The sequence below is a fragment of the Caretta caretta genome, chromosome 1 (genome assembly GCF_965140235.1).
Source record: "Caretta caretta isolate rCarCar2 chromosome 1, rCarCar1.hap1, whole genome shotgun sequence".
In the NCBI taxonomy this organism is placed as follows: Eukaryota; Metazoa; Chordata; order Testudines; family Cheloniidae; genus Caretta; species Caretta caretta.
In genome coordinates this window covers 151115686-151142114 of record NC_134206.1, presented here as the reverse complement: position 1 = coordinate 151142114, position 26429 = coordinate 151115686, and the positions used below count along the sequence as shown (strand labels likewise).

At 41.6% G+C, this 26429-nt stretch overlaps 1 protein-coding gene across 1 annotated transcript in view; it reads left to right on the top strand.

Annotated features, from left to right (window-relative positions):
• The first annotated feature begins 623 nt into the window (after positions 1-623).
• The window catches only part of TMEM47 (transmembrane protein 47), a 39014-nt gene continuing 13208 nt past the window's right edge, over positions 624-26429 (top strand). Inside the window, exons 1-2 of the mRNA XM_048863820.2 lie at positions 624-1046; positions 20248-20388. Coding sequence (XP_048719777.1) covers positions 821-1046; positions 20248-20388 — 367 coding nt within the window. The 5' untranslated portion in view covers positions 624-820. The remainder of the gene's footprint in view (positions 1047-20247; positions 20389-26429) is intronic.

Here is a 26429-nt window from a genome sequence, read left to right as displayed (position 1 = left end):
ATGAATCCGACCAAATTAAAAAGAGAGAAAGAAAACCCCTAGGTGGCGTAAATTGGAAAACGGGATTGATTTGGATTTCCAAACTGCTCAGGTTCAAATCGCCCCCGGGAGCAGATCTCTAGGGGCTGCCAGGCACAGCCGAGAAGAAAGGGAGCAGGGGACGCAGAGTGGGAGCGAGGGGTGAGCAGGGAGGCTGCCCAGGGTGGGGAAGGGGAGAAGAGCTAAAAGTTCCCAAAAACTTTATCGGGGGGAGAGGATCGTAGCGAACCAGGCGCAGGAGCCGACGGAGGGGGGGGGGGGGGGAGTTAATCTGCGTTAACATCCCTGCACGGCCGCCCCTTTCCCCACCACCACGGCCCTCGCAGGAGCCAGGCAAACAGGCTGGGGCGACTCTCCCCACAATTGGCTGGGGAGATCAGCGTGTGCCGGAGAGCAGGGCAGGGCCAAGCGGCTCGCCGCCTTTCCTTCCCCCGCTCCCTGGAGGAAGCCCTGGGCGTGACGTGCGTGGCTCGGAGGGGGGCCCCGGTGCAAGCTCCCCCGCCGCCCCCCCGCCTTCCCGAGACGAGGGGAGGGGAGGGGAGGAGTGAGCTGGGCAGAGCCGGGGAGCGGGGCTGGGCGCGCTCAGAGAGCCGGGGGACTGGCGGGAGCTGCTGCTGCCGCGGCCGCTGCTGCGCGTGGTGTCCGGGGAGGGCTCGGGGCAGGGGTCCAGCCTCCCGCCCGGCCCCGCTCCCCGCCGCGGGCTGCAGTTCACCAGCGCGGCTCCCCCTCTTGCCGGGCCGGTGTAGCGGGCGGCGGCGGCGGCGGCTCTGCCCCGGCCCCCATGGCTTCGGCCGGCAGCGGCATGGAGGAGGTGCGCGTGTCGGTGCTGACCCCGCTCAAGCTGGTGGGGCTGATGTGCATCTTCCTGTCGCTGTGCCTGGATCTGGGAGCCGTGCTGAGCCCGGCCTGGGTCACGGCCGACCACCAGTATTACCTGTCCCTGTGGGAGTCCTGCCGCAAGCCCGGCAACTTGGACAGCTGGCTCTGCGAGTCCACCCTGCACAGCGGTGAGCTACAGCGTCCCTGCCTTCCCGCTCCCCGGCAGCTCCCCGTCACGATCCCCCCTTCAGCCGCCCGTGCCCCCCCGGACCCAGCCAGCACCTCTACCCCAAGTCACTCCGATCTCGCCATCCCACCCTCCATCGACCCGTATCCAGCACCCCACCCTGCAGCCGTCCAGAATATCCACCCATACCCAGCTTTCCCACCCATTAGATCCTAGCCATTCCACTCCGCCACTCCGACCTAGCACCACATTGCAACCCCAGTCCTTCACCCTGCACTCTGTCCTCCTCTGCCTGCCTATCTGCCACCATTGTCTCCGAATCCCAGTCCCCCTCCACAGCCAGGCTGCATCCCAGTCTCCCTCTCTGCTGCCTGGCCTCCTCCGTGCTGCCTCCCAGTCCCAGCCCTCTCCTCCCTCTAGAGATGCGTCCCAGTCTCCCTTGTCTTCTCCTTTAGCGCTGCCTCCCAGGTTCCACTCGGCCATGCTGCATCACCGTCCTGCACCTCTCCTGCTCCCCATCCATCTCGCTAGTTCCAAATGGATAGAAAGTGATATCTGTGAATAATGCATATGTGCAGAGAGCTCCATGTACCACTCATGCCCTTTCTCTATTTTGTGGTCAGGGAGGCAGGAGCGGATTAAGAATGGGTAGTTTCTGTAAATCAGCTAGGTGGCTGCATTTGTCTTTGTTATGCCAAAAGGTCCTGAGTTTTGGTTAGTTCTGGTTTTTGACCGGTGGTGGTTGTTCACCAAAGAAGGAGCAATTCTTGGAGAACAAGGGTTATATCACTTCTCCCCTCCAAAGTGACCAGCAGGATCTGCCTGTAAAGTTGGGGCTTCCAGCCCAGTGATCTGCAGATCAGCCTAGGGTGACCAGATAGCAAGTGTGTAAAACCGGGCTGGGGGTGGGGGGTAATAGGCATCTATATAAGAAAAAAGCCCCAAATATTGGGACTGTCCCAATAAAATCAAGACATCTGATCACCCTAGATCAGCCTACAAGAAATAGTTTTGCTTTTTTTTTTTTTTTTTACTTTGTCCTGAGCAGACACCCTCTGGATTCTGTCATTCCTTTGCTCCTCTCTTCCCCCCTGGTTATGTGCTTCCCTTCTTAGAAAGTGTATGTCTTTTCCAGGAAAAAGAATGAGGAGTACTTGTGGCACCTTAGAGACTAACAAATTTATTTGAGCATAACCTTTCATGGGCTAAAACCCACTTCATCGGATGCATGCAGTGGAAAATACTGTAAGGAGAGTGATCAATTAAGGTGATCACTCTCTTATTGTGTGTATGGCAACACCCATTTTTTCATTTCCCGGTGTGTATATCTATCTATCTATCTTCCTACTGTATTTTCCACTGTATGCATCCGATGAAGTGGGTTTTAGCGCATGAAAGCTTATGCCCAAATACATTTGTTGTTCTCTAAGGTGCCACAAATACTCCTCGTTCTTTTTGCTGATACAGACTAACACGGCTACCACTCTGAAACCTTTTCCAGGAAAGCTACCTACCTGCAGGGCCGCGGACAGGAGAGGGGTAAAAGGGGCAGCAACGTTAATGCGCTGTCACTGCCCCTTTTGCCCCCCAAGGGCCACCAACGTGGGGGGGGCAAAGTGGAGAGCTGCCCTGGGGCTGGCGATTTAAAAGGGCCTGGGGCTCCGCCCTTTAAATCACCGCCAGAGATGGACTGGCGCGGACCGGGCAGTGTAGAAGGGCTGTCTGGGGGAGGCTGACCCCCAGCCCCACCCCTTCTGCCCGGAGCCAGGCCCCCATACCTGCAAGTCTTTTATTTTACTTTCACCCCTGCCTTTTGTCTCCTTTCATACTCCTTTCGCCCTATTATCACTTCTCTCGTTTTGGTTTCTTGGTGTTTCTTCAACTTTTTGTTCATGGATGGGGGGGAGCGGGGACACCTTTCCTACTTAAAAACTGCTTGGGATACTCAGAAACAGTCTGAATGAAACAAACAAGCTGCCTCTTAGATTTCACTCATTTAAAAAAAATCTGCTCTCTTATGGGTTTTTCTAGGCTTCATTGCAAAAACTTCTGGAGTCCCAATGGAAACATTTACAAGTTAAATCAAAACCTGCACAGAAAAAACTGCAAAAGCATCCATTTGGGTCAGTCTTTGCCCTCAGATTTTTGGTAACCATGCAGGGAAGAAATCATTATCTGTTTGCCTGGTTTTGCACTGTATGTTTTTAATGCATGGATTTCTTCTTTTCCTGGTTTCTTTGAAATCTTTTTGTAGTTCTCAGAACCAATCTAAGCTCTGCTTGAAAACAATATTACAGAATTCCCCTCGTTGGTTGTCTTAAATTATTTTATTCATTGTCAGTGTCTGGGGTAACATTTGGTGGGGTTTAGTGTTATTTGTTTTAGACTGTGTAATGCAAAAATTACTCTCAAAAATGTCATCTTGGTTCAGTTACCAGGGAATTTAAACAAACTTTGGAGGACAGCTTTCTTTTCTTTCTTCAGTATAAATGTAAATTTATGTAGGAATGTCAGCTTCAAAGTGTCTCCTTAGCAACGTGAATCCTTTGCCCCTTCTCTGTCTCTTGAAATAATATCCCCTTGATTGCATAAAGACTTTTCAGATGGCTTTATCTCCCCCTTTTCTTTCACTGTGTGTTTGCCCCTTCCGCACAAAAGAATGTGGAGAATTAAAAGAAGCTGGACAGTGCAAAGCAGCATTTGAGGGTTGTTAATCTGTCTCTAATTGCTTTGTCAGTCATCTACCTTTTCTATTTTTATGGAAGACAGAGGGAGGCAGGTGGGTGGAGAAAGGGGGATGGGTTAGGATGTCAAATGCAGTCTTGCTGGACACTGCATGTTAAAAATTAGGACAGATCTGCTGCCCTCGCCTGACCCTTTCTCCACCCCTTGCAAAAATTCTTGACTGTTCGATTCTATTCCAGTTCTTTGAAACAGCTTTGCTCATTTTCCTTTAAGGAGAGCCAGGTTTCACAAGCTACTGGGGAAGAAGTGAATGATTGTTTTATTTGAGGTGACTAGAACAAGACCTTTACTTTCCTCATGTTTGGCACATGATCCTATTCTCAAAGGGAACCTGAAATATGAGAAACTGAGCTGTTCTTTCTGCCTCGCTTCTCTTTAGAGCCAGATACAACTCATTAAAGTCAATGGAAAGGCTCCTGCTGAATTCAGTGAGAGTTAGATCAGACCCATATTCCATGACATCATGTGTTCTTGCTTAATATTTGAAATGCAATTTCTTACTACACGAAGAATATTAAGCAGTAGAGTTTGGAAACTTTTGTCATAACTAGACTTAGGGTTCCCAACTGCTATCAAAAGAGCAACTTTGTTGTGTTTATAGCAAGGAATTTACTGAGAGTGATTGCATGGGCTGTAGCTGAAAATAATCCCTTTTGCCTGTTTTCATCCATGCCAGTGCTTCCATCACTTGGCATACAGTATACATCTGTTCTTGAGGATTTTTTTTTAAATAATTTTAACCAAGCACCCCATGTCTTTCTTAGCATTGTTATACTTAGAGCTTTGTGAATACTTCCTAGTATTGCCAGCCCTATGTGTTCAAAAATCATGAGTCAGGCCAACAAAATCACGAGATTGGCTTAAAAAGTATGAGATTTTTACAAAGTGTAAATACATTTTAGGGTTCTTTGTATTTGCCTCCTGGCTTTGGAGTCTTTAGGGTTCACTTGGATGATGTTTTCAATTTTTTCTCAGCAATCCTGAGGGCTAGAACCTTAATTTAGTTTTCAAATGAAAGTTGATATTCTTACCTAATCACACATCTCCAGAAGCTGGGGCTTTAAGGAAAAGTCACAAAGTATCACAAGACTTGCAATACAATTGCAAGAGTTGGTTATGCCAATTTAGTATTTTAGGAGTTGTGCTGGAATACAAATTTTGTCTGGGGCAAAAACTTAACACGCAGAGTTTTGCCTATGTGCAAATATGCCTGTAATTTTTTTTTTTAAATTCATCCTTCTGATTTTTAAATATGTGGGACTAACACCAAGGATTTACAGGATTTGGATGCTTTCTTTGGCTTTATTTTTAAACAGACTCTTGCAGATTATTATTCTGATGTGGGTTAGGCTCTTCTTAAATTGTAATGTGTTTAAGGCAAAAGAAGTCCATGTTTAAATAGGGGTTATTGACCATGCACACTTAATTTTTCATGACTTTTCTATATAATTAAATGCATCTTATATAAAAATGGTATGGTATGTCTAAATAGCTTGTTCTGCAGAACCATGAGATACTTGGGTTTTTTGGTTTTTTGTTTAACAGTAGACCTTAGCCAATATAGTCTGTCAAATCAAAAATACATAAATATGAACTGATAAATAGATCAGTTCTGAAGGAACCATTTATAGCAGGTAAACATTGTGTATTTTGGTTTAAATATAGACACATGTATTTCATAGACCAAAATGGCTCGTTGGGGAGCATTATGGCTTATTGCATCAATAATGCACATAAAACTCTTTATGAATATAGTTAACAAGTGTAAAGCCTTTCTGGTTTATAGGGCACATATATATTCTTTTTAGTAAACTACTAAATACACATATTTGCCACATTTAATTTCCTTTAAGAAAATTATACTCTTTACAACTTTCCATGAAGGTTTAAAAGACAAAACAACCCCAAGGGAATAAATACAACAAGGTCTTTATAGATCTTTAAATTTAGTATTCAGAAGTCATTGAAGATAAGATGATAATCCATCCTTAACTTGGAACATAGTGCATATTAAAAATTATTTAACTGTAGATGTATGCTTAAAATCCTATTCTAATGTAGTAAGCTGTTCTTAAAAAAATAAAGTAGAACTGACCTTGTTTGGTGTCAGATCACTTGCATGAGTTTAACCTAAATTATACACTAGGTGAAAATTTCTGAACTAACATGGTCAATAGTCTTGGATGACACATGCATGCTTATTTTGAACCTGATCAATTGTTTCAAAGCAAAGTTGCTAGCTCAAAAGTGACTTTGTCCTTGGAAGCTATGGATCTTTGCGCTAAGTGAGTAGGTATTGACACATATTTGCAGCAAGATGGGTAGTCACTTCAGTATCCTCTTCTGGCTTGCTATAAAGTAGCATAAGCAGAACAAATGTAATTTTATTAAGTCTAAAAAAAAAGGTAGTTAAACAGGAATGGAAAATTAATACTCAGTCCCATTGCTAACATGAAAACTTTTGTACATCCAAAAAAAGTTATATGCCAAAGTAAATAAAACACAATTTCTCTTTTCTGCCTTGAGAGAAAATTGATTTTTAGTGATTTTTCTTTAGATTTCCATAATTCCAGAACATACACATTTCCCCCACCCCTCAAAGGAATAATACTGACCTATAAGGATACAAACATTTTTAGCATTCTTTTCTGTCAGTGGCAGAGAAACATTAATCCTCATATAGTAATTCAATAGATCAGGTTGGAGCTAAGGGGCCTGTTGGGTTATTTAATCCATCCTTCAACAAGATCACCTCTTTTAAATTGGCAGTTTACGTGGACTCAGCACAAAAGTAAAATACTTACTTCAAACCTGCCACCAATGAAGTTCTGTTAATAATAATAATAATAATAATTAATAATTAGTATTTATATAGTGCTTGAAACATATTTGAAGTGCCTTAGAATCACTAACTAATTAATCATCCCAACAGCCCCATGATGTAAATATGTTCCCTGTTTTATGGGTAGGAAAACTGACAAAGTGACTTGTCCAAGACCGAGATCTGGCTAACAGAACCAGGATTAGAGCTCAGGACCTTTTCACAGCAAATCCGATGCTCATTCTTCTAGGCTACACATGTTCCCACTACAGCATACCGTGAAACACACTGTTTCAGGCCTTTTGGTGTGACATAAGCAAACGTTCTCCGGTCACCTAAGTGAGAAGCATATACATGGAACCCAGCAATACTCTCACTAAGCAAACACACATGGGGTGTGTGTGCATGTGTTCAAATAAAGAAAGACACCCAACAGTGTTTTTTAAAGCAAGAAAAATATTTTCAATAAAGTTTCTCTTAACCTACTTCAAATTACTGCCACTGCTTTTGTGCATTATCACTTTTACAATGATAATGCTTATTCTTCTATTAAAGTGTGCTTATTTGAAAGAAAAAAAAATCTGGTTCCAGATGCTCTTATGCTCTTAAAGCTAGTGATAATAGAAGTGGCTAAATATTTGATGAGACTTATATTTAGAACCAAGTGGACTGTAACGTTGGCCAAAGATGATCACATAGGATCCAATCTAACAAGTAGGAGCGAGTAGGGTCTTTCAGGTTGTATTGCTACATTCATTTTTTGCTTGCTCCAGATTAGTAATATAAAGACCATCATTTTGATGGAAAATGCTCTTTGCGTGATTTTGAAGTGCTAATAGTTTTTCCACAGGGTACATTGGAATGAGTTTTACAAATGTTAGGAAAAAAATTGCCCGTTCGCTTTAAGCACTCTGGTAATTCTGGTAAATAATGATAATTCTGGCAAATAATGACATTCATACTGCAATGTGAAGTGTATTTCTCTCATCTTCCCCGCCCCCATTTCTAGTTGTTGAAATATTACAAGCCAAATGCAGTGGTGTGTATATAGGAGCTCAGAAAAGGAGAGATTAGATTCTTTTTACCTTGAAAAGTAGTCTTCAGTCTTTGTCTCCCTCCTTTTCTCTGCACTAGCCACATGTAATTCTACGGTTTCTAGCTTTCTGTAGTTATTGGAATGAATGCCCAGCAATTATTTTTAACACCGTAAACATTCTATAAGAATCTCAGCGCAAGGTCATGTATCTGGTGCAGAAAATTCCCAGGCATACATTACACGGTGAATAAATTATAGATTACATGATTTCCTGTAATACTGTGCTTGTCTTGTAGTCTGAAGATTGGTTGGCTAAAGTAATGTCTGATGTATAGCACCTTTTAAAAAAAGTGTTAAGCATTTCACATCAAGTATATCTTCTTTCATCTGATGAAAACACTTTCTTCCTCATCACTTAAAGAATAGTCCCACAAGGTCTTAGACGCTTGTGTTCAGTGGGGTTGGAAAAGCGAGAGCAGCTGGCTTGAAAAGGAAACTTTGTATCCAATTGTTTTGGGGGATTTTTTTATTAAATAAAAATTAAGTTTTACTTTGCTTGGAAGCAATACATCAATGGCCAAATGATCAAGTGCATGATACATCTCAAGTTGTTCATACATCTGTAAACTTATGCATCCTGGTGCTCCCCCCCTCCTTTTTTTTTTAACATGCAAACCTGTATTATTTACAGACTACTAGATGCTAATATCTTTGGGATAGATTTGATCTTTCTTCTATGAAGACTAAGGGTAAATGATTGGAGCTAGCTGGATACATACAGCACAGCGCCTTATCATAGAATATCAGGGTTGGAAGGGACCTCAGGAGGTCATCTAGTCCAACCCCCTGCTCAAAGCAGGCACAATCCCCAATTTTTGCCCCACATCCCTAAATGGCCCCCTTAAGGATTGAACTCACAACCCTGGGTTTAGCAGGCCAATGCTCAAACCACTGAGCTATCCCTCTGCCCTAACAAGCAGCAATCACACCCATTGACTGCAGTGTAGACATATCCTAAGTCTAATTGAAAATCAGTGGGACTTAGGCTCCTAAGTCATCTAGGTGCTCTTGAAAATTGTACTGCAAATTCTGTTTGAGTTATGTGAAACTCCTCTTGTCTTAGGCCCTGGTCCTGCAAGCTGCTTTGTGCAAATGGATCTTTGCACAGACCCCCACTGATTACAGTGCCATTTCGGATAAACACAGGGTGCTGCCTATGTGGGGCAGTGTTGTATTAATTTAGATGGAATAAATGGGCAAAAAGTGTTAATGTAACCCAGTCACTGTCAAACATTAAACATGTTAAATATGGTCCAGGGTTTGGCATGCAGAGACCTTGGCATTGTGGCAAACAAACCATTAAAATTCTTTTAAAAGTTTTACTAAAGATACAGGAATGAATAAGGAAAACCCATTAAAGCATTTGGAATGTAAAATAAGACCTTTATTTTAACAACATTCCTTATTCTCTTTCCCTTTAGCTGGAGAGAATCTTGCAAGGAAAAACCCCCTAGTTTGACAGTCTTTCTGATGGTGTTAAAGATTGGGTGGCCTAGTGCCTGGTTTTCGACTGGAAAGTCTTGTTGAAAATGGGACCTGATAGTGTTCGGTCAGATCTATTGACCGGACGCCCAAAGTCAGCTTACTGCAGGTATGGGAGGCAGGGAGGCAAGTTCTTCCCAACCCGGGAGGAGGTGTGGGAGAGAGGGGAAGAGCAGTGAGCTACAGGGGGAAGGGAAAAGAGGAGTGAACGGGGACAGGGCTGGAGTGGGGACTCGGGGGAAGAGACGGGTCAGGGGAGGTTCCACCACTCCTGCTGGAGTGTCCGGTTTTTAAATATTACAAAGTTGGCTCTCCTAGTTCAAGATAGTAATAACTGTCCTCCTGCAGTGGTTCTCAACCTACGGCCTGCAGGTCACTTGCCGCCCAGTCAGCACACAGCTGCAGCCTATGTGACATCCTCAGGGCGTGTAGTATCTATATTGTGTGGATGCGGCTCAGATAACACACAAAGAGCTGCGTTTGCAACCCACAATGGTAAATGGGTTGAGAACCACTGTGAGAGAAGAAGTTAGTTACGAAGGCATGAAGCTGCTGCTGCTCTTACAGTCGATCCCATTTCATCCCAGGTGGTGGTTGGGATTAAGCTGGAGCCGGCAGAGGTGGCAATGCCATTTGGGTCCCTCTTTCTGGTCCGATCTAGTTGGGAGATCTCTCAGAATTAGGATACAGAAGGTCTGGGATCACAGCAAATGGTGGGGAGGACAGTGAAGATCACTCCAGTAGCCTCCCTCTGTTTTTCCATATTTTCCCACCAAAGTCTCTTTCATAGAATCATAGAATATCAGGGTTTGAAGGGACCTCAGGAGGTCATCTAGTCCAACCCCCTGCTCAAAAGCAGGACCCATACCCAATTAAATCATCCCAGCCAGGGCTTTATCAAGCCTGACCTTAAAAACTTCTAAGGAAGGAGATTCCACCACCTCCCTAGGCAATGCATTCCAGTGTTTCACCACCCTCCTAGTGAAAAAGTTTTTCCTAATATCCAACCTAAACCTCCCCCACTGCAACTTGAGACCATTACTCCTTGTCCTGTCCTCTTCCACCACTGAGAATAGTCTAGAACCATCCTCTCTGGAACTACCTCTCAGGTAGTTGAAAGCAGCTATCAAATCCCCCCAGCTATCAAATCTTTTTTCAAGGACCCACAGAAGGAGTGATGGATAGAATAGCCTATCTCCTCATTATTTTTTCCACCAATTAGACCTAGTCTCTGATACAACAATTTTGGTTCACTGATTTCTGGTTTCACACTTTTCTCATTTACTAAGATTTTAGTTCTTATTTTCTTGTTTACTATGATTTTAAAAGTCTTGAATTATATCAGTAGATCTTTTTGTTTGGATTAATTCACTTGTTTTCTCCCTTCCACAACTATTCCCATCAAAATTTATTATAGATTATTTTTGACATTTTATGAACTTTTATCTTTTACAGTTCAGCTCACAATTCGGCTAAATTTGTAGGCCCAACTATCACAACAGTAGTTTGTAGAATGGGGGCATTAACTGGCATTTTACGTGGGTAAAACAAGTAATATTTGGATCTTTGTGTATAAAATACTTAGTCCTGCCTTGAGTGCGGGGGACTGGACTAGATGATCTCTCGAGGTCTCTTTCAGTTCTATGATTCTATGAAAATGATAACTCTCCACCCCTTAGCTGTGAATCTTAAGTACAAAAATATATTCTGGGCCATTTTGTTGAATTAATTAATAAATATATTTTATTTTAATATGCCTTATTTGGAGTTTGATATTTAATAAAATAGTTATTGCCTTCAAGTTTTCTTGTTCTAAGATAGCAGCAGAACTTGGTGGTATTAGATATTTGGTTTGTAAAAATACTTCTGTCTTTTCCCATGAATGGCTGCTTTCAGTGCATTTGTAGACTTAGATAGCTGTACTGAGTGCCAAAATTCAGTTTCATGTCACAAACAGAGCAATGACTCAACAAAGTATTTGTATTCAACCCTAAGAAAACTGTTTATACAGCCACAATAGTGCAGGTTCACAGACAATGGCTTCATGTAGGCAGGATTGGCCTTAGGTAAAATATTCCCAAGTGCCTAAGAATCTGCTACAACATACAAAGATCAAAAGGGGCAGCACCAGTGATGCATGATGATGGGAACAATATAAGCAAGTAAATAGCACAGAAAAGTCACCTATAGTAGTATGGAGTGCTTGTGTAAGGGACTGCTATGGAGGTTTGCTGATGGAGTGACTTCACGAGGGTGTCTGTGAACCTCTGCAAGATGTGCAAAGGATCTGTGTGACGAGAGCCATAAGGAGAGATGCTGCAGATCCATCTTTATTTTGATCTTGATGACCCCAGTATTCTGTGCTCATAGCTGGGGAGATGGACTGCATAGCAGACCCATGGCCTGGCCCTGGCTTGGTGGGGATGGAAAGGATGGAAGTGGATTTCACGTTGGTAACAGCTCTGCACTCTGCCTGCAGAGAGTCCAAATAACCTTTCCAAGAAATTCTTTGCATGTACTGTGTGCCACTCATGCAGAGCCCAGATACTTGGTGTCTATGTGGGTGGAGTAATTTCATCACAAGAGCTTTGTGGTGGTCATGATATTCCTTTTCCACCAATAACTCCACTGACTTCAATGGAGTTACTCCTAATTTACTTGGGTATGAGAAGAGAATCAGGCCTAGCATGTTAGTCTTTGCATATGGATAATCTTAAGAAAAGAGATGACAAGTTTGCTGGTCAGATAACTTTTTAGAAAGGATACTCTACTTTGTTTTGCTTTAATGATGATTTGTTTCTTTATGGTTAATTTGTTTTTGGAGGTTTGTAAATGTAGCAAAAGGAGAGGTATATAGCTATTTATAACTGCACAAATCGCTTGACATTTTAAAGTAATTAGAAATGTCTCATCTTATTTGCTTTATTGGTTACTTGCTCTCACACTCAGTGGGCTATACTTAATTTCTTTTGCATCTGGTGTAGGAGTGTCAATAGTTTTTCTTCATTTCACTTAGCACATTTTTTCAGGTTCATCATTCTTTGATCTAAATTCTGTATTACAAACTCTGAGTATGTGTACTGTTACTTTAAATCTGTAGCAGGATGCTAAACAGGAGGAGGCTGGGATGTGTCCTAGGTATAAGTTCTAGGACTGAGAAGCTCAGAGAATAGTGTTAGAGAAAATACTATTTTCCTTATTCTAATAAAGTTTCTTCTTGTTCAGCATTGGAAGAAAGAAACACTGTCACAATGACACAAATAATTTCTCTTATTTCATTCCTTACAAGCAGAGGGCTCAATGGAGAACTTTTGTACAAATCAAAGGACCCATCCTTGGCTTCATCCTATTTTCCAAAAGAGATTAACTAAGTTTATTTACAGTATATGAAAGAGCTACTGTATGTTAACATTCAGTATATTATGTATTTTCACAACCACATTCAATTCAGAGTTCTGTGGATAGAAAAAGATTTTCTTTTTCAGGAATTCCCCAAAACATTGAAGAACTGAAACACACAACATTTGCATGGCTCTTTCACATATTTACAATGAATGACCTCTTTATTAAAAGGAAATACATTTTTTTATTCTCGGCAATTTGAGACATTTTATCCTTCTTTTATGACTTCTGCTGATATTATCCTAAAACTGAAGTATTATTTTGGCAAAGAAATTGAGCAGATAAAGCTATTTTTAATTAAGAATGAAGAACTTAAGCTGACTGCTTAGGTTCACTTCACTTTACTGGGTAGCAGGGTGGAGAGTGATACTTTTCAAGGTCGAATTAACACCGTGCTTATAAATAGCTTAGAAACTGGCAGAATTTCTAAATAGATATGAAACTGAAGCTATGCTCAGATAGGAAAAGGCAAAGACTTAAATATGAGTTGCACGTAAGTGATTAATGTAAAAGGGGCCAGGACTACTTATTTTTATTTTATTTAATTGAGAAGAGCATTTATATGTTAAAGGCTCATTTTCTGTTTTGTATGGCACATTCTGGATAATGAAAATATGTATGAAATTGTTCCGGTTAAAAATCATATATACTTTGCAAATTTTGTGATACCCCTAAAATAATAAAATTATTACTAAATCTTTGTTATAACAACACCCACCAGGATCAGCGTAGGGGTGATTGTTTCCTATGGCATGTATAGTGTGTCCCCTTAAGGGCACAGATCTACATCTAGATTTTCAAATACATGGGTAGCTGTGCATTGAAAGAAGTGTAATTATTGGGGCTGCTCAGTACACCAAACGCAGCGTGCAAGTGCACCACAACTTGGGGGCAAGCTCTGTTGGTGCTTCAGTAGTTAGGCCTTGCAGGTGCTAGCCCTGGCAGGTCCCAGTAAGTACTAGGACTGGCAGGAAAGGGAGGGGTTGCAGATAGCTGAGGAACACAGCCTGGGGGCTAGTCTAAGCTACTATGCTACATTGGTGCATCAGCACTGCTTCTGCTGAAGATGTGATATGTCAACAGGAGAGCGCTCTCCTGTCAGCATAATTACTCCACCTCAACCAGAGGAGGAAGTTATGTCGGTGAGAGAGTGTCTCCTGCCCACTTAGCGCTGGTGTGGACAGTGCTTAGGGTGATGTAACTTGCATCGCTCAGAGGGTAGCTTTTCACACCCCTGAGTGACATAAGTTACATCGCCTTAAGCAGTAGTGTAGACAAGCCCTTAAACAATTACAGTTCTAGTGAGCAATGGAAGTTCCTGTTTGGGCCTCTGGGGCAGTCAAATCGAGAGACAGGGCTCCTCATGCCTAGTGCCTGAGGTGCCCTTTCCAGTCCAGTCTTTATTTGAGCGCATAGAAGCTTGCAGGGTTCTAGGCCAGGCTCAGTTACTGTATCTTATGGGGGCCTCTCTGGACTGGTTCTCTGCCCAGCTGTTGCTTCTCCCCCATAAGTACCATGCAGACCTACACCTGGCTTTATCGTCCAGCATCCCAGCCTGGACACAGGTGGCTCTGTGGACAGTCCCTGGGGATTCCTCTCTGCATCTAGCTTCTGTGCAGTTCTGGCTAGCCATGCAACTTCTGCTTCAGCTTCCCTGACCTCAGTGGCCATGTAGCTGCCACTTCCAAACAGAGTCCAGCCGTTTCCTGGTTCAGCACCATTCCCATTCCCTGGCCAGGGGAAAGGAGATATGCAGTGGGAAGAGGGCTGATGGCAGTTGTAGTCCCCCTGCTTAGTATATCTATCCCAGAGGCATTTCATGAGGAATGTATAATTATATACTAGGTATGTTAATTGTGATCAAGCAGGTGGGAATTAAAGGACACATTTAATGTAATAATTCTGTACTTGTTACTAACAACAACTTAGATTTTCAAAACTGAAAGAATTTTAAAACCTAATTTACTTTTCTTTTTTCATTTCTCTCAGCTTGTCCAATGAAAATCAGTTAATTCAGTTTCACTTTTGTTCATGACCAATTTCAGGTTCTGGGTGTTGCAATATTTGGGTTGCAAACACTTTATGAGTGAAAATAACTGTTTTCTTTTAAGTGTTAAAAATACCCTGGAAATATTTCAGGTGGGTTTAGGTTTTTAAAAAGCTATTCTTTCAAAATCTAAGCATCTACATTTGGGTTCAAATTTAAGGAGAACATTCTTTTAAATCCCAAATTATATAAGATATCTACCATTTAGGCATAATGAAAAAACTAGCACAATTTCTAACAACTTTGTTGTAGTCACCAAAGTCTTGCTCTGTTCGTTGATGTGTAGCGTGTATCTTGCTGTGATGTACTGTACTATTACAATGTACGTGGATTATGTTTCAGAACCAATACAACTAATACTGGTCAATAAGGCCTCAATTTTCAAACTTTCAGTCACATCCATCACTTTATACATGTGAGCAATCACACTGAATTTAAGGAACTACTCACATATATAAAGTAACTCCTGTGCTTGTTTGCATGATTGGGTTTTAAGTCTTTGAGGAAGCAAATTTTGCATGTCTCTAAAATAGACTTTGTAGTGTAATACAGGGAGTCATCACTCTTAATCATTTCATATATATATAAATGGTATGAAATAGTTAAGCTTAAAAAGAAGCAATTTTATACTATTTTATTTTGTACTGGTAATGCATTCATGTGACATCAACTCTTAAGTACTAGTGATATAGATAGAAGAAACAGAGAGAAGAAATCTTGCTGTTAACTGATGTTCTTGCTTTGTTACCATTTATTATAAATTATTTCACTGCAATTCCATAGATACATGTAGTATAAAAAAAGAGTTCCTTATAAAACGGAACATATATTTATTACATAAAACTCTCATTTTTAAAGGCATCTATTCCCATTTTTGTTTTTCTGTATAAAAGCAGTCCAACAGTCTGCATATTCCTTTTAAAAATATTATTATGCATGTAGGATGAAATTTCCCTCTGTACAGAGAGCTCTGAAGGCCCATGTTCACTTAAGTCCCATTTAAGCTCTCCTTTGTCACTAGCTGCAATAGCCTTCAAAACTTGAGGATTGAGATTTTTTCTAAGGGGATTTTGATGCATCACTCTCGTTTGGTCATCTATGCAAATCTCAACCCAAAATTATTTTGTGCACTACATAACATTTGACTGTGTTTCATATTGTGTCATCAGTTTTTAAACAGAACTCCCTATTGAGTCCAATCGGGAGTTCTGCTTAAAAACTGATGTTACTGTATGGCCCTGTGAGTGGAGACTTTATGAACCAAGATACAAAAGAGGCAGTCCCTGTTGGAAATCTCCACCTCTCCCCAATACATTTGAGTCCAGAATTCTGCCTGTAGTTAAAATAACTGTCCCTCAATTAATATTTGGGAATGAATAGACAAAATTGAAGTTCTGCTGTTCTGAGCTGATTGTCAACATCACATTCTCAGTCCCCATGTCCCGGAAGTCCATTCCCCTTGACTAGTCCAAATCTCTTAGTTTGGAAAATGGGTGTTTGTCAACATTGATTTGTCTGCTTACACCCACATCAGTAATGAAACATGGTGGTATCGTTGTTTTTAACCTTTCCAAAATCCATAATGTGTCTGAACTGGTGGCTAAGATGTTAGCCCAAGTTCTCATCTTGGACTTGGACTATTGTTACCACTTGATTGGTCTTCCTGCCTCATCTATTACCCATTTGCAATCCCTTTGGAAAGCAGTAGCATTCTTAATTTTTTCATCACCTTGTAGCTCCAGTGTCACACATCTTTATTTAAGGAGACATTCTGGCTTCTGATCATCCTGAAGATAACATTGTCACGGAGTCCCCGGGCAATGCTCTGGAACTGCTCCCTACGAAGCCAGGCAGGACTCTGGGGAAGTCTCCTTTCTGTGAGCAGACTGTCTTCAGGACACACAGCTCACACAACTTCCACCTTCTTGGGTCTGACCTCGGAGCATCCTCTGCCCCTCCGTGTGCTTCCCACAGCGAGTCCACCCAGGTGGGGTCCTGGAGAAGCCAGAGGGTTCTGCACCCCAACTTCGCAGTCAGACGTGACTCTCAGCCAGCCAGTAAAACGGAAGGTTTATTAGACGACAGGAACATGGTCTAAAACAGAGCTTGTAGGTGCAGAGAACAGGACCCCTCAGCTGGGTCCATTTTGGGGGGGCAGTGAGCCAGACAACCACGTCTGCGCTTCACTCCATGTCCCCAGCCAGCCCCAAACTGACTCTCTCCAGTGCCTCTTCCTCTGGGCTTTGTCCCTTTCCCGGGCCAGGAGGTCACCTGTTCTCTTTGTCTTCAACCCTTTAGCTCTCATCTTGCAAGGGGGGAAGGGCCAGGCCATCAGTCGCCAGGAAACAGGGTGTTGGCCATTCTCTGTGTCCAGACCCCTGCACACACCTGTCCTCTAGGGCTCTGCAGTGAAAATACATCCTTATCCCACCACCTAGATACTTAAGAACTGCATAGGGGAAACTGAGGCACCCCCACAATATTCAGAGGAAACATTAAGAACAGTCCCGCTTCGTCACAAACATGTAATCTCTTATTATTTGTAAGCATTTAAAATTTCCATTCCCTAGCTTCTCCATATGTATGCAATTTGGTTTATACTTGCACTCTTGGGTGAGCTTTACTTTCTGGGCTAGAGGAATTACATGTCTTGTCTTTGTACCTGTGCAATTTTTAAGTGTAGGGTTTTCTCTGATGTGGTTCCATGCTGGTGGGATGCTCCTCCATTTGATATCTGTAGGTGTTACTATGTTTATATATTCGTTTTGTACAGTACTCTGTTACTGGGAGAGTGTCTTATAGATCAGTAACAATAATCATTTAACAAAAATTATAATAAATTACAATTTTCTTTGTCATATCAGCATTAATCAGTCAGTCCTTGTAACACTCCTGTAGGTAGATAAGACAGTATTTCCATTTTACTAATAGTAAAACACAGAGAGAGAGAGAGAGTAAATGACTTCTTTAACTGCATACTGAGTCAGGGTAGGAGACTTGAAGAGTTCCTGGTTCCCAGATCCATAGGCAGTCCAATATATGAACCTCCGTCACCGAGAACCTGTCTTCATTGCTGCAGATTTCTCTAATGTGACCGCATCTATATAGTTACACTGGCGAAGACCCATTAGCGAAGAGTTGCTCCACTCCTACATGACTTACTGGTGATTTACTGGGCTAAGTCATGCAGGTGGTAAGTCCCTCTTCAGGTTATTGCAGAGTGTCTACCTTATGGGTTTGAATCGGTTGTGTACTATGTATATATTGTTTTTATGTAATATGTATTTACACTCTTAGTTTCTTTCATTCATACTGTAGGTGTTCTTCTAACTAATTGTTGAAACCCAAATGTGCTTAATTTTGAACATATTTTGCTTGCTTGCCTTTAAAAAAAAAAGTTAAGGGTTCTGGGCAATTTATTCTTCTTGATTTGATCTTATTCTGGTAAAGTTTGATCTCTAAATCCATGCTGAGAATGAGGTCCTAAATCAGTTCTTTATTAACTTTGTACCAGTCATACACTTTGCTTTTCTATTCCAACTGAAATATCAGCACTAGATGTGCCAAGGAGTGAGAGAGCCAAAGTTTCCATAGCTCTTTCTGTCCCACTAACTCATTGTAGGGATTTGTGTTGGTGATTATCTCTCTTCTAGTTCTGAATGACTGGAGTTGTTGCTATGATCCTCTTGCTTGATCTGTATTGTTGCAGTGGGACTAAGGTTGAAATCTGCTTCTTTGCAGATGGTCAGCACAAGGCCCCCTCAATTTTAGATTAAACCTTCAAATTAGGATTGCCTCGCCCTCCGCACAGGGGTGGATTTTGCAGTGTACAGAAATGCATGATTCCAGACTGCTGAGATGTTTGTGAATTATCACTGGGCTTCAGATTCTTAAACCTTGGGTCAAGTGCTGTAGCTATCTTTAGAAATCTGACATTGGTACCGTCTTTGCGTTTTGTCAAATCTGCAGTGAAAGTGTTCTTAAAATGAACACGTGCTGAATCATCATCCGAGACTGCTATAACATGAAATATATGGCAGAATGTGGGTAAAATAGAGCTGGAGACATACAATTCTCCCCCAAGGAGTTCAGTCACAAATTTAATTAATGCATTATTTTTTTAACAAGCATCATCAGCATGAAAGCATGTCTCCTGGAATGGTGTCCGAAGCATGAAGGGGCATACGAATGTTTAGCATATCTGGCACATAGAATCATAGAATCATAGAATATCAGGGTTGGAAGGGACCCCAGAAGGTCATCTAGTCCAACCCCCTGCTCGAAGCAGGACCAATTCCCAGTTAAATCATCCCAGCCAGGGCTTTGTCAAGCCTGACCTTAAAAACCTGTAAGGAAGGAGATTCTACCACCTCCCTAGGTAACGCATTCCAGTGTTTCACCACCCTCTTAGTGAAAAAGTTTTTCCTAATATCCAATCTAAACCTCCCCCACTGCAACTTGAGACCATTACTCCTCGTTCTGTCATCTGCTACCATTGAGAACAGTCTAGAGCCATCCTCTTTGGAACCCCCTTTCAGGTAGTTGAAAGCAGCTATCAAATCCCCCCTCATTCTTCTCTTCTGCAGGCTAAACAATCCCAGGTCCCTCAGCCTCTCCTCATAAGTCATGTGTTCCAGACCCCTAATCATTTTTGTTGCCCTTCGCTGGACTCTCTCCAATTTATCCACATAAATACCTTGCAATGACAGCTACAAAAGTGTCATGCGAATGCCTGTTCTTAGTTTCTGGTGACATCGTAAATAAGAAGTGGGCAGCATTATCTCCCGTAAATATAAAGAAACTTCTTTTTCTTAGCGATTGGCTGAACGAGAAGTAGGACTGAGTGGTCTTGTAGGCTCTAAAGTTTTGCATTGTTTTGTTTTTGAGTGCATTTATGTAACAAAAAAAATCTACATTTGTAAGTTGCACTTTCACGATAAAGAGATTGCACTAGAGTACTTGTATGAGGTGAATTGAAAAATATTGTGTCTTTTATCATCTTTACAGTGCCAATATTTGTAATAAATATAATATAAAATGAGCACTGTACACTTTGTATTCTGTGTTGTAATTGAAATCAATATATTTGAAAATGTAGAAAAACATCAAAATTAATAAATTTCAATTGGTATTCTGTTGTTTAACAATGTGATTAAAACTGCGATTAATTATGATTATTTTTTTAATTGTGATTTTGTTTTAGTTAATCGCATTAATTGACAACCTTCGTATTAATCTTTATTTTACATTAGGGGAAAGCTGTGATTTAGATTGGACTAAGCTAACACATGTTAACTAATCCTGACCTAACCTTGTCCTTTCTCCCTAAACTGGAGAAAGCCAAAGACTCAACTCCAGCAGTTGTTACTCAGGCAAAACCCCCAGTTGAATCTTGAGAAAGGATTGCAGGATTTGCCTTTTAACTTGCATCTATCATATGAAGCATTTAAAAACTCCTGAAGGATTTGTACTCATTTAAAAAAAAAATGGTTGTGAGTTTCCTCAGGTCCTGATATGTTCTGTACCTGTCCTTTATAGTTCTCCTTTTCCTCTGTAGGGCAAGTGTTTGTTGTTTTGCTGCAATTGTTTTTATTTCTTTCTCTTTCTAGACTGGCAGATAGCGACTCTCGCTTTGCTTTTGGGCGGTGCTACCATCATTCTCATAGCTTTCCTGATTGGTTTGATCTCTATCTGTGTGGGGTCTCGGAGGCGGTTCTACAGACCACTAGCGGTCATGCTCTTTGCAGCAGGTAAATAAATTAATCACTTCCAGAACTGTGTTTAAAATTTTATTCGTACAGCTTTACTTTCATGCAGTAGATGTCCACTGTAGTCATACAGAGACATTTAGTTTGTCTTATCCCAAAAATACCTAATACTATTTAGCATACCAATTTTGTAATATGTTAATAATTTTTACATTTACATTCTTGCAGCTTCGAAATCTAATGCAAATAAATATTGTCTGAAGTACCTGCTGCATGAGGGACTGCAGGGGATAACTCAAAAGTATCAGCTTTTTGAGGAGGTTATTTTGTGTTGCTTCATGTCCCCCTTTATTCTTCTTGAAGCCCATTCTGATAAATTTTAATGTTCTTTTTTAAAATTTGAGATTGAAAAATCAATTCATAAGGGTGAATGAACCCTTGAAGCCATAAGGATGAAAATAAATAGGATTAAATTTTAAAGGTGTTTGTTTCTGCTCCTGCACCACGAGAGGAATTAATTTCATTGTTTAACTCTTAATTATTAATTTTAACAGTTGTCATATACTTTAAAGCTCTTATTTGATTTTCAAAGCACCAAAGTGGAACAGTTTATGCAAAGATACACGGAGACCTTAAGAAAGACCTTTGAAAAAAAAATAGGCCCCAAGAATTCTGTAATAACTGCCATACCAAATCCTATCCTATTATGCATTCTGGTGTTTTTCGGCTTGGCCAGTAAACGATATATTTCCCTCCGCCTGAGATCCACCAAGCATGACTTCCCTTCATCCTGTCAATCATATCTGTGCTGGAGCCAACAGATTAAGCCTCTCTGATAGCCCATAATGAAGAGACTGACAGATACATCTAGTCTGCTAGATGGATTTAAAAAAAGCCATTTTCAAGGATATGAAAAGATAGGCCCTCAGAATGTGGAGGGTATTTAGAGCTGAAACAAAGCTCTGGGGAAGGATCTTGCTGCCCCCTGCTGTATGTATTAATACAGTTGGCCTGCTACAATTTAGCAGGAATAGGGACACGCTTTTATGCATGCATGTAATATAACTGTTTTCTTTCTCATTTGCTTTTACTGAGAAAATGCAAAATAGGTTCAGAAATCTTGAGTAGAAATGGATCTTTTTGATCTGTGTGTGAATAAACTGACACATGCCCACTAAATGAATGCACTAGTCTTTTATTTTTTTTTTAAACTCACCTTCAACCATAACATTATAAAACACTCCAGGCAGTTAATTTCTAGGGAAATGGGATTATTGTACTTCTCTGGTGGTTTCTCATTTGGCCTTTGACTCCAAGTCTCATAATACTGTGCAGTAATTGCCCAGAAATATACTGCCTATCATGACTTATTGCTTAATTAATATGTTATTAAATTTGTAGCTTTTTCTTTTTTTATAAAAGCCTTGCTTTCTCTTTTCAGAGAGACAGGGGGAGAAAGAATCCCAATGTGTACCACTGGGATTAAAGTAAATTTGCTTGTTTATTACAACAATTCTGCTCTTAACACTTACCTACATCAGTATGACTATATTAAAGCTCTACCTTGTGGAAGATAATTTACCTGTTTCCTTTACCCTAGGTTATTAGTATTTAAGAGCCATGGCCCAAAATGTGTTGGAGGGAGGGATATAGTGAGGCTGAGAAGAGCTGCCCTGTGTAACAATGTTGCCTGGCAAATCGGTGGGAAATAGTTTTGGGATTTAATGCTGACGTTGTCATTTGTTCCGAAGGGTCACAGCTCTTCTTTCAACTATCTTTGGAGTTGGACAGGGGCCAGGGAGCACCTGCGAGACCTGTGATGCTATTGAGGACATCTAGGCTGGAGCACAGAGGTGTTTTCCCTCCATGCACATGTCTCTAGATTCAGATTGTCTTTGTGGATTTCAGAATATTTTAGAGGTTGGAGGGTCCCAGCTCCAGGAACCTGCATGATTATGGTTAAGAATTTATTCCTTCTCCCTTCAGATGGAGATATCTACTCCAGGCAGAACAAAAGAAGTGCCTAGAGCCACAGACTGTGTGTGCTGGGGGCAGATGAGAATGTGTAAAGATGGGAATCAGCCCACCCCATGTCACATGGTGGCCTCCAGAGACTTTAGATTCTGGACAATTGTTGAGGGCTTTTGTGATTGACTACCACTTTGGTTTATTTTTTTTCTCCCAGCAAAAGGCCTTAGCTAGTAAGTATGTGTGTGTAGTAGGATACTTGGGGAGTAGGAAGGCAGAAGCACAACAGGTAGTGAAGCAACCCTGGCTAATTATTGAGAATGGGCCAACACAGGGCAGAATGTAAGCTAGAACAGCAGATCGGGATAGCTTACATGTTAATACACATCTGAAATTAACAATGGGTAAGTAGAGGAGCCACTGAGGACAAGGTATATTTAAAAAAAATAAGAACAAAAACAAGCCCCTCTTCTGCAAAACACTGTGAAGCAAACAGGATGCTAGTCAATCATTCCCTGATCACTTTGCTTGTTTGTATATCCCGCTACCCTTGGTATGTCTTGGCCTTTTAGTTTGTATACTCTCGAAGGCAGAGGCTGTCTCTTCCTGTGTGCCACACCTGTAAGAATGGAGCTCTCATCCAGATAGTGGCTTTTGAGCACTGGGCAATATAAGAAACGATTAATAAAGTGAGCAGGCAAATGCTGCCCCCTGTTTTCAGGATGTGTCAGAAGCGCTACAAACTGAAACTTGAAGCGTGTCCTCAAAGGGATTTCCATAGTAGGGCATGAGTTCGTTGTGAGTATGTAAGCACAATCTAGTTTTAGAATAATGTATATTTCATTTGTATTTTGAGTTACACTCTCTGGTAGGAGCTCCCCTCTCGGGTAACTACTTGTCATAGAATCATAGAATCTCAGGGTTGGAAGGGACCTCAGGAGGTCATCTAGTCCAAGCCCCTGCTCAAAGCAGGACCAATCCCCAACTAAATCACATTTGTTCCAAACTCTTACCACCCAGGACTGATTGAAGTACCGTGCAGTTGATTAGCAGAGCCGCTTGCATCCAGCTGGCAGCATGTATTCAGGTGCCCCTCCTCCCGCTGCTTCATGTTGCTCCTGCCCTCGGCCTTGGAGCCCCGGCTGCTCCTGAGACGCTCCTGCTGGCTGTGCAGAGCGGGTGGGGAGGGGAAGGGGGAAAGGCATACTGATGTCAGGGTGTCCCCCTGCCCCTGTACTCCAGCAGGGGAGAGGGGACAGCCTGGAGGGTCTGAGGTCTGAATGCTGTTCCAGGTGGTGAGTGAGTGCCTTTACCTTAAAGAGAGAGCGCACGGTCTCTCAGAGACTTCCCCAGCACATACAATCTCTGTCTGTCTCTGTCTCTCTCTCTCTCCTTTCTCATTCACACTCATGCACGCATGCAGTTTGTGTGTCTCTACACACACCCCTCCCAACACATACTTGTGTTATTGTAGTTTACTTCTTGGTACTTCCTGCAATGCACATATATTCTCTGTAATTTTAGTCTTTCAAAGTGTGTTATTTTAGTTTTTTGACTGGTCTATGCATTTCATAATTTTTATTTCTCTTACACATAAATTGAATTATTTGAATAGTGACTTCTAAAATGCCTAACCTTTCCTGGCTGGAGTGATTATCTCTATGGTAACTTTTAAAATATATATATTATATCTAGGTTTTTTTGTTTCTAGTGGTGGCGTACAGTACCTCGGTGCACATAATAAAATTTATTCCACACATGGATGGAAAAAATTAGAGGTAACATTGGTCAGGGCTCCTACTTATCTTTGTGTTCTGACCAATTCTTGTATACAGTTTCTGTGACATTACGGAGGATACAATCTGGACCATTGGACAGCTGTGTCCCCTCAATTCTCCAATCTGGGGTACCTTTTCCATTGCTTTGCCAGGAGAGTAACCACTGCTGGTCTGCTCACACACAGCTCTAGCATGTAAATTACTCCAAGTTATACTGTATGAGTGCTATAGCCAGCCACTCATCAATCACTTCTCATCACTGCAGGGAAACACCAGAAAACTCGTAGTCCAGACTTTCCCCCAGAAATGTGCATCTTGGACAATACAAGCTCATATAAAGTCAGTAATTTCATGAAAAGAAAATGATATGCATGAATCCTGTTATCCCAAATGAAGTTTCCCAAACACTTCAGTCCAACCACACTGGTTTAGATAAAACAGATTTATTAACTGTTTTACAGAAAGATAGATTTACAGAAAGATAGATTTTAAGTGATTACAGGTAATGAGGCATAAAAGTTAGAATTGGTTACAAAGAAATAAAAAGTAAAACACAACTAATACCTAACTTAAGAAGCTAAATGACTTCAAAGCCAAGGTCTCTCTCATCACAAGTTCCTCCTGTCTTAGTGGCTGAATCTTTCAGTCAGGATCCCTCCCCAGTCCAATGCTGCTCCTTTGTTCTTCAGGTGTTGGGGATGCCATTGGTAGAGAGAAAGGAAGAGATGATTTGGGGCATTTGCTCTCTCATCTTGTAGTTATTTCTCTTGTGCAAGAATCCTCTCCAGCTGAGGTTCAGGAGACAGAAACTCTGTGTGGACAGGAACCTCAAGTTGCTTCTTTGTCAAAATGCAGATTCTTTGCCCACAGCTTCTCTCATGCTAAAGAGTGGCCACTTAATCAGGTGATGGTCCATTTGATCTCGTTGACGCCTGGCTATCCTTTTGTTTCTGGGGAAGTGGTTTGTGACTGCCCTTCAGAACATGCTGGAACATGTAATATCTCACAGTGGAATCTTATAACTTTACATACTATGTGGCCACACATATTTTACCAAGACAATAATGATCAGCAAGTCATGAGTTTTCAAATGATCCCTCACAATTCATACTTTGTACAAGTTTTATCATGATCCTCTAAAAGGCATGGACGTAGGGGTACGCACTGTCACAGTTTCATACCTAGAGACTGCCTCCCAGCCCAAAAATCAGATTCTTCTCCTGCACCCAGCATAATCTCTTCTTCCAGTTGGAGGAGATTGGGCAGCAAGAAGTAGGGTAAGCCTTCTGCTTCCAGACAATGGTTGGCTAGAGAGCTGGCAGGAAATCCCACCCCTTATATAAGTTTTAGGACTGAGTCAGGGATTTTCTTTAAAGGCCATCACCAACACCTTGAATAGTACCCAAAAGCCCTGTTCAGACTGTTTGGGACCAGTTCTAGCTGAGAGACCCTTCTCTCTCTCCTTATACAATTCCAAGGCAGCGGAGATCAGTTAGGAAATGCTTGCTTTCAGACACTGCATTTCAACACTTCATGACAGTGTGCTGGGCACACGCTCCCTCTCCAAGGGCCCATGTCTTTGAAATTCACTTCCCTTCTCGGCTCATTAGAATCCAAATCTAGTGATTATAAGGGCATGATGCACAGGATTTGGTTGACTTTGTTCTTAGTTGTTTCACATCATATATCTTGCATGTCTGCTAATCTTTGAAATTACAGCACCTACCAGTTATTACTCAGTATGTGTGTGTGTGGGGGGGTGAGAAGTATATTTATATAGCAGTACCTCCATTTTCATAAACATTTTCCAAATAGAAGGCTGTATTGACTGTTGTTCAGCAAAATCTTCTTATCTTAACATTTTTGAACAAGATGAAAAAAGCTAGTGGATTACTTTTTTCCTATTTTCAGAAGTGTTGTTCTTCTGCATATACAGTGTTATAAAAAATTCTGGTTCAAATGCAACTTCCTGGAGAGAAGTCTTGGAAGTGCAGTAGAATACTTCATAAAAACAAGCCCTGCAGGGTGGCCTGGACTTGAATATTTCAGTTTGTAACCAGGACTAGCACATTTTGAGTAGCAAGAGTTTATTTTAAGCTGTTTTTTTTTTCTTGGGCTACTGAACGAATCAGCGAAGCCAGGTCAGGATGCCAGGAAGTCAGACCAGGGGAACAAGAGCAGAAGCAGGATAGATCTCAGTTGTTCACACAGCTGCCTGTTGCTGGCTTATGTGATGTCAGCGGGCCAATTGGCTACTCTGGGATTCTGCCAATGGGATGTCTGTCTCTAACTGGGGCTGGGCTTTGTGGGTTGTGGATCAGATATTGTCAGAAGGCA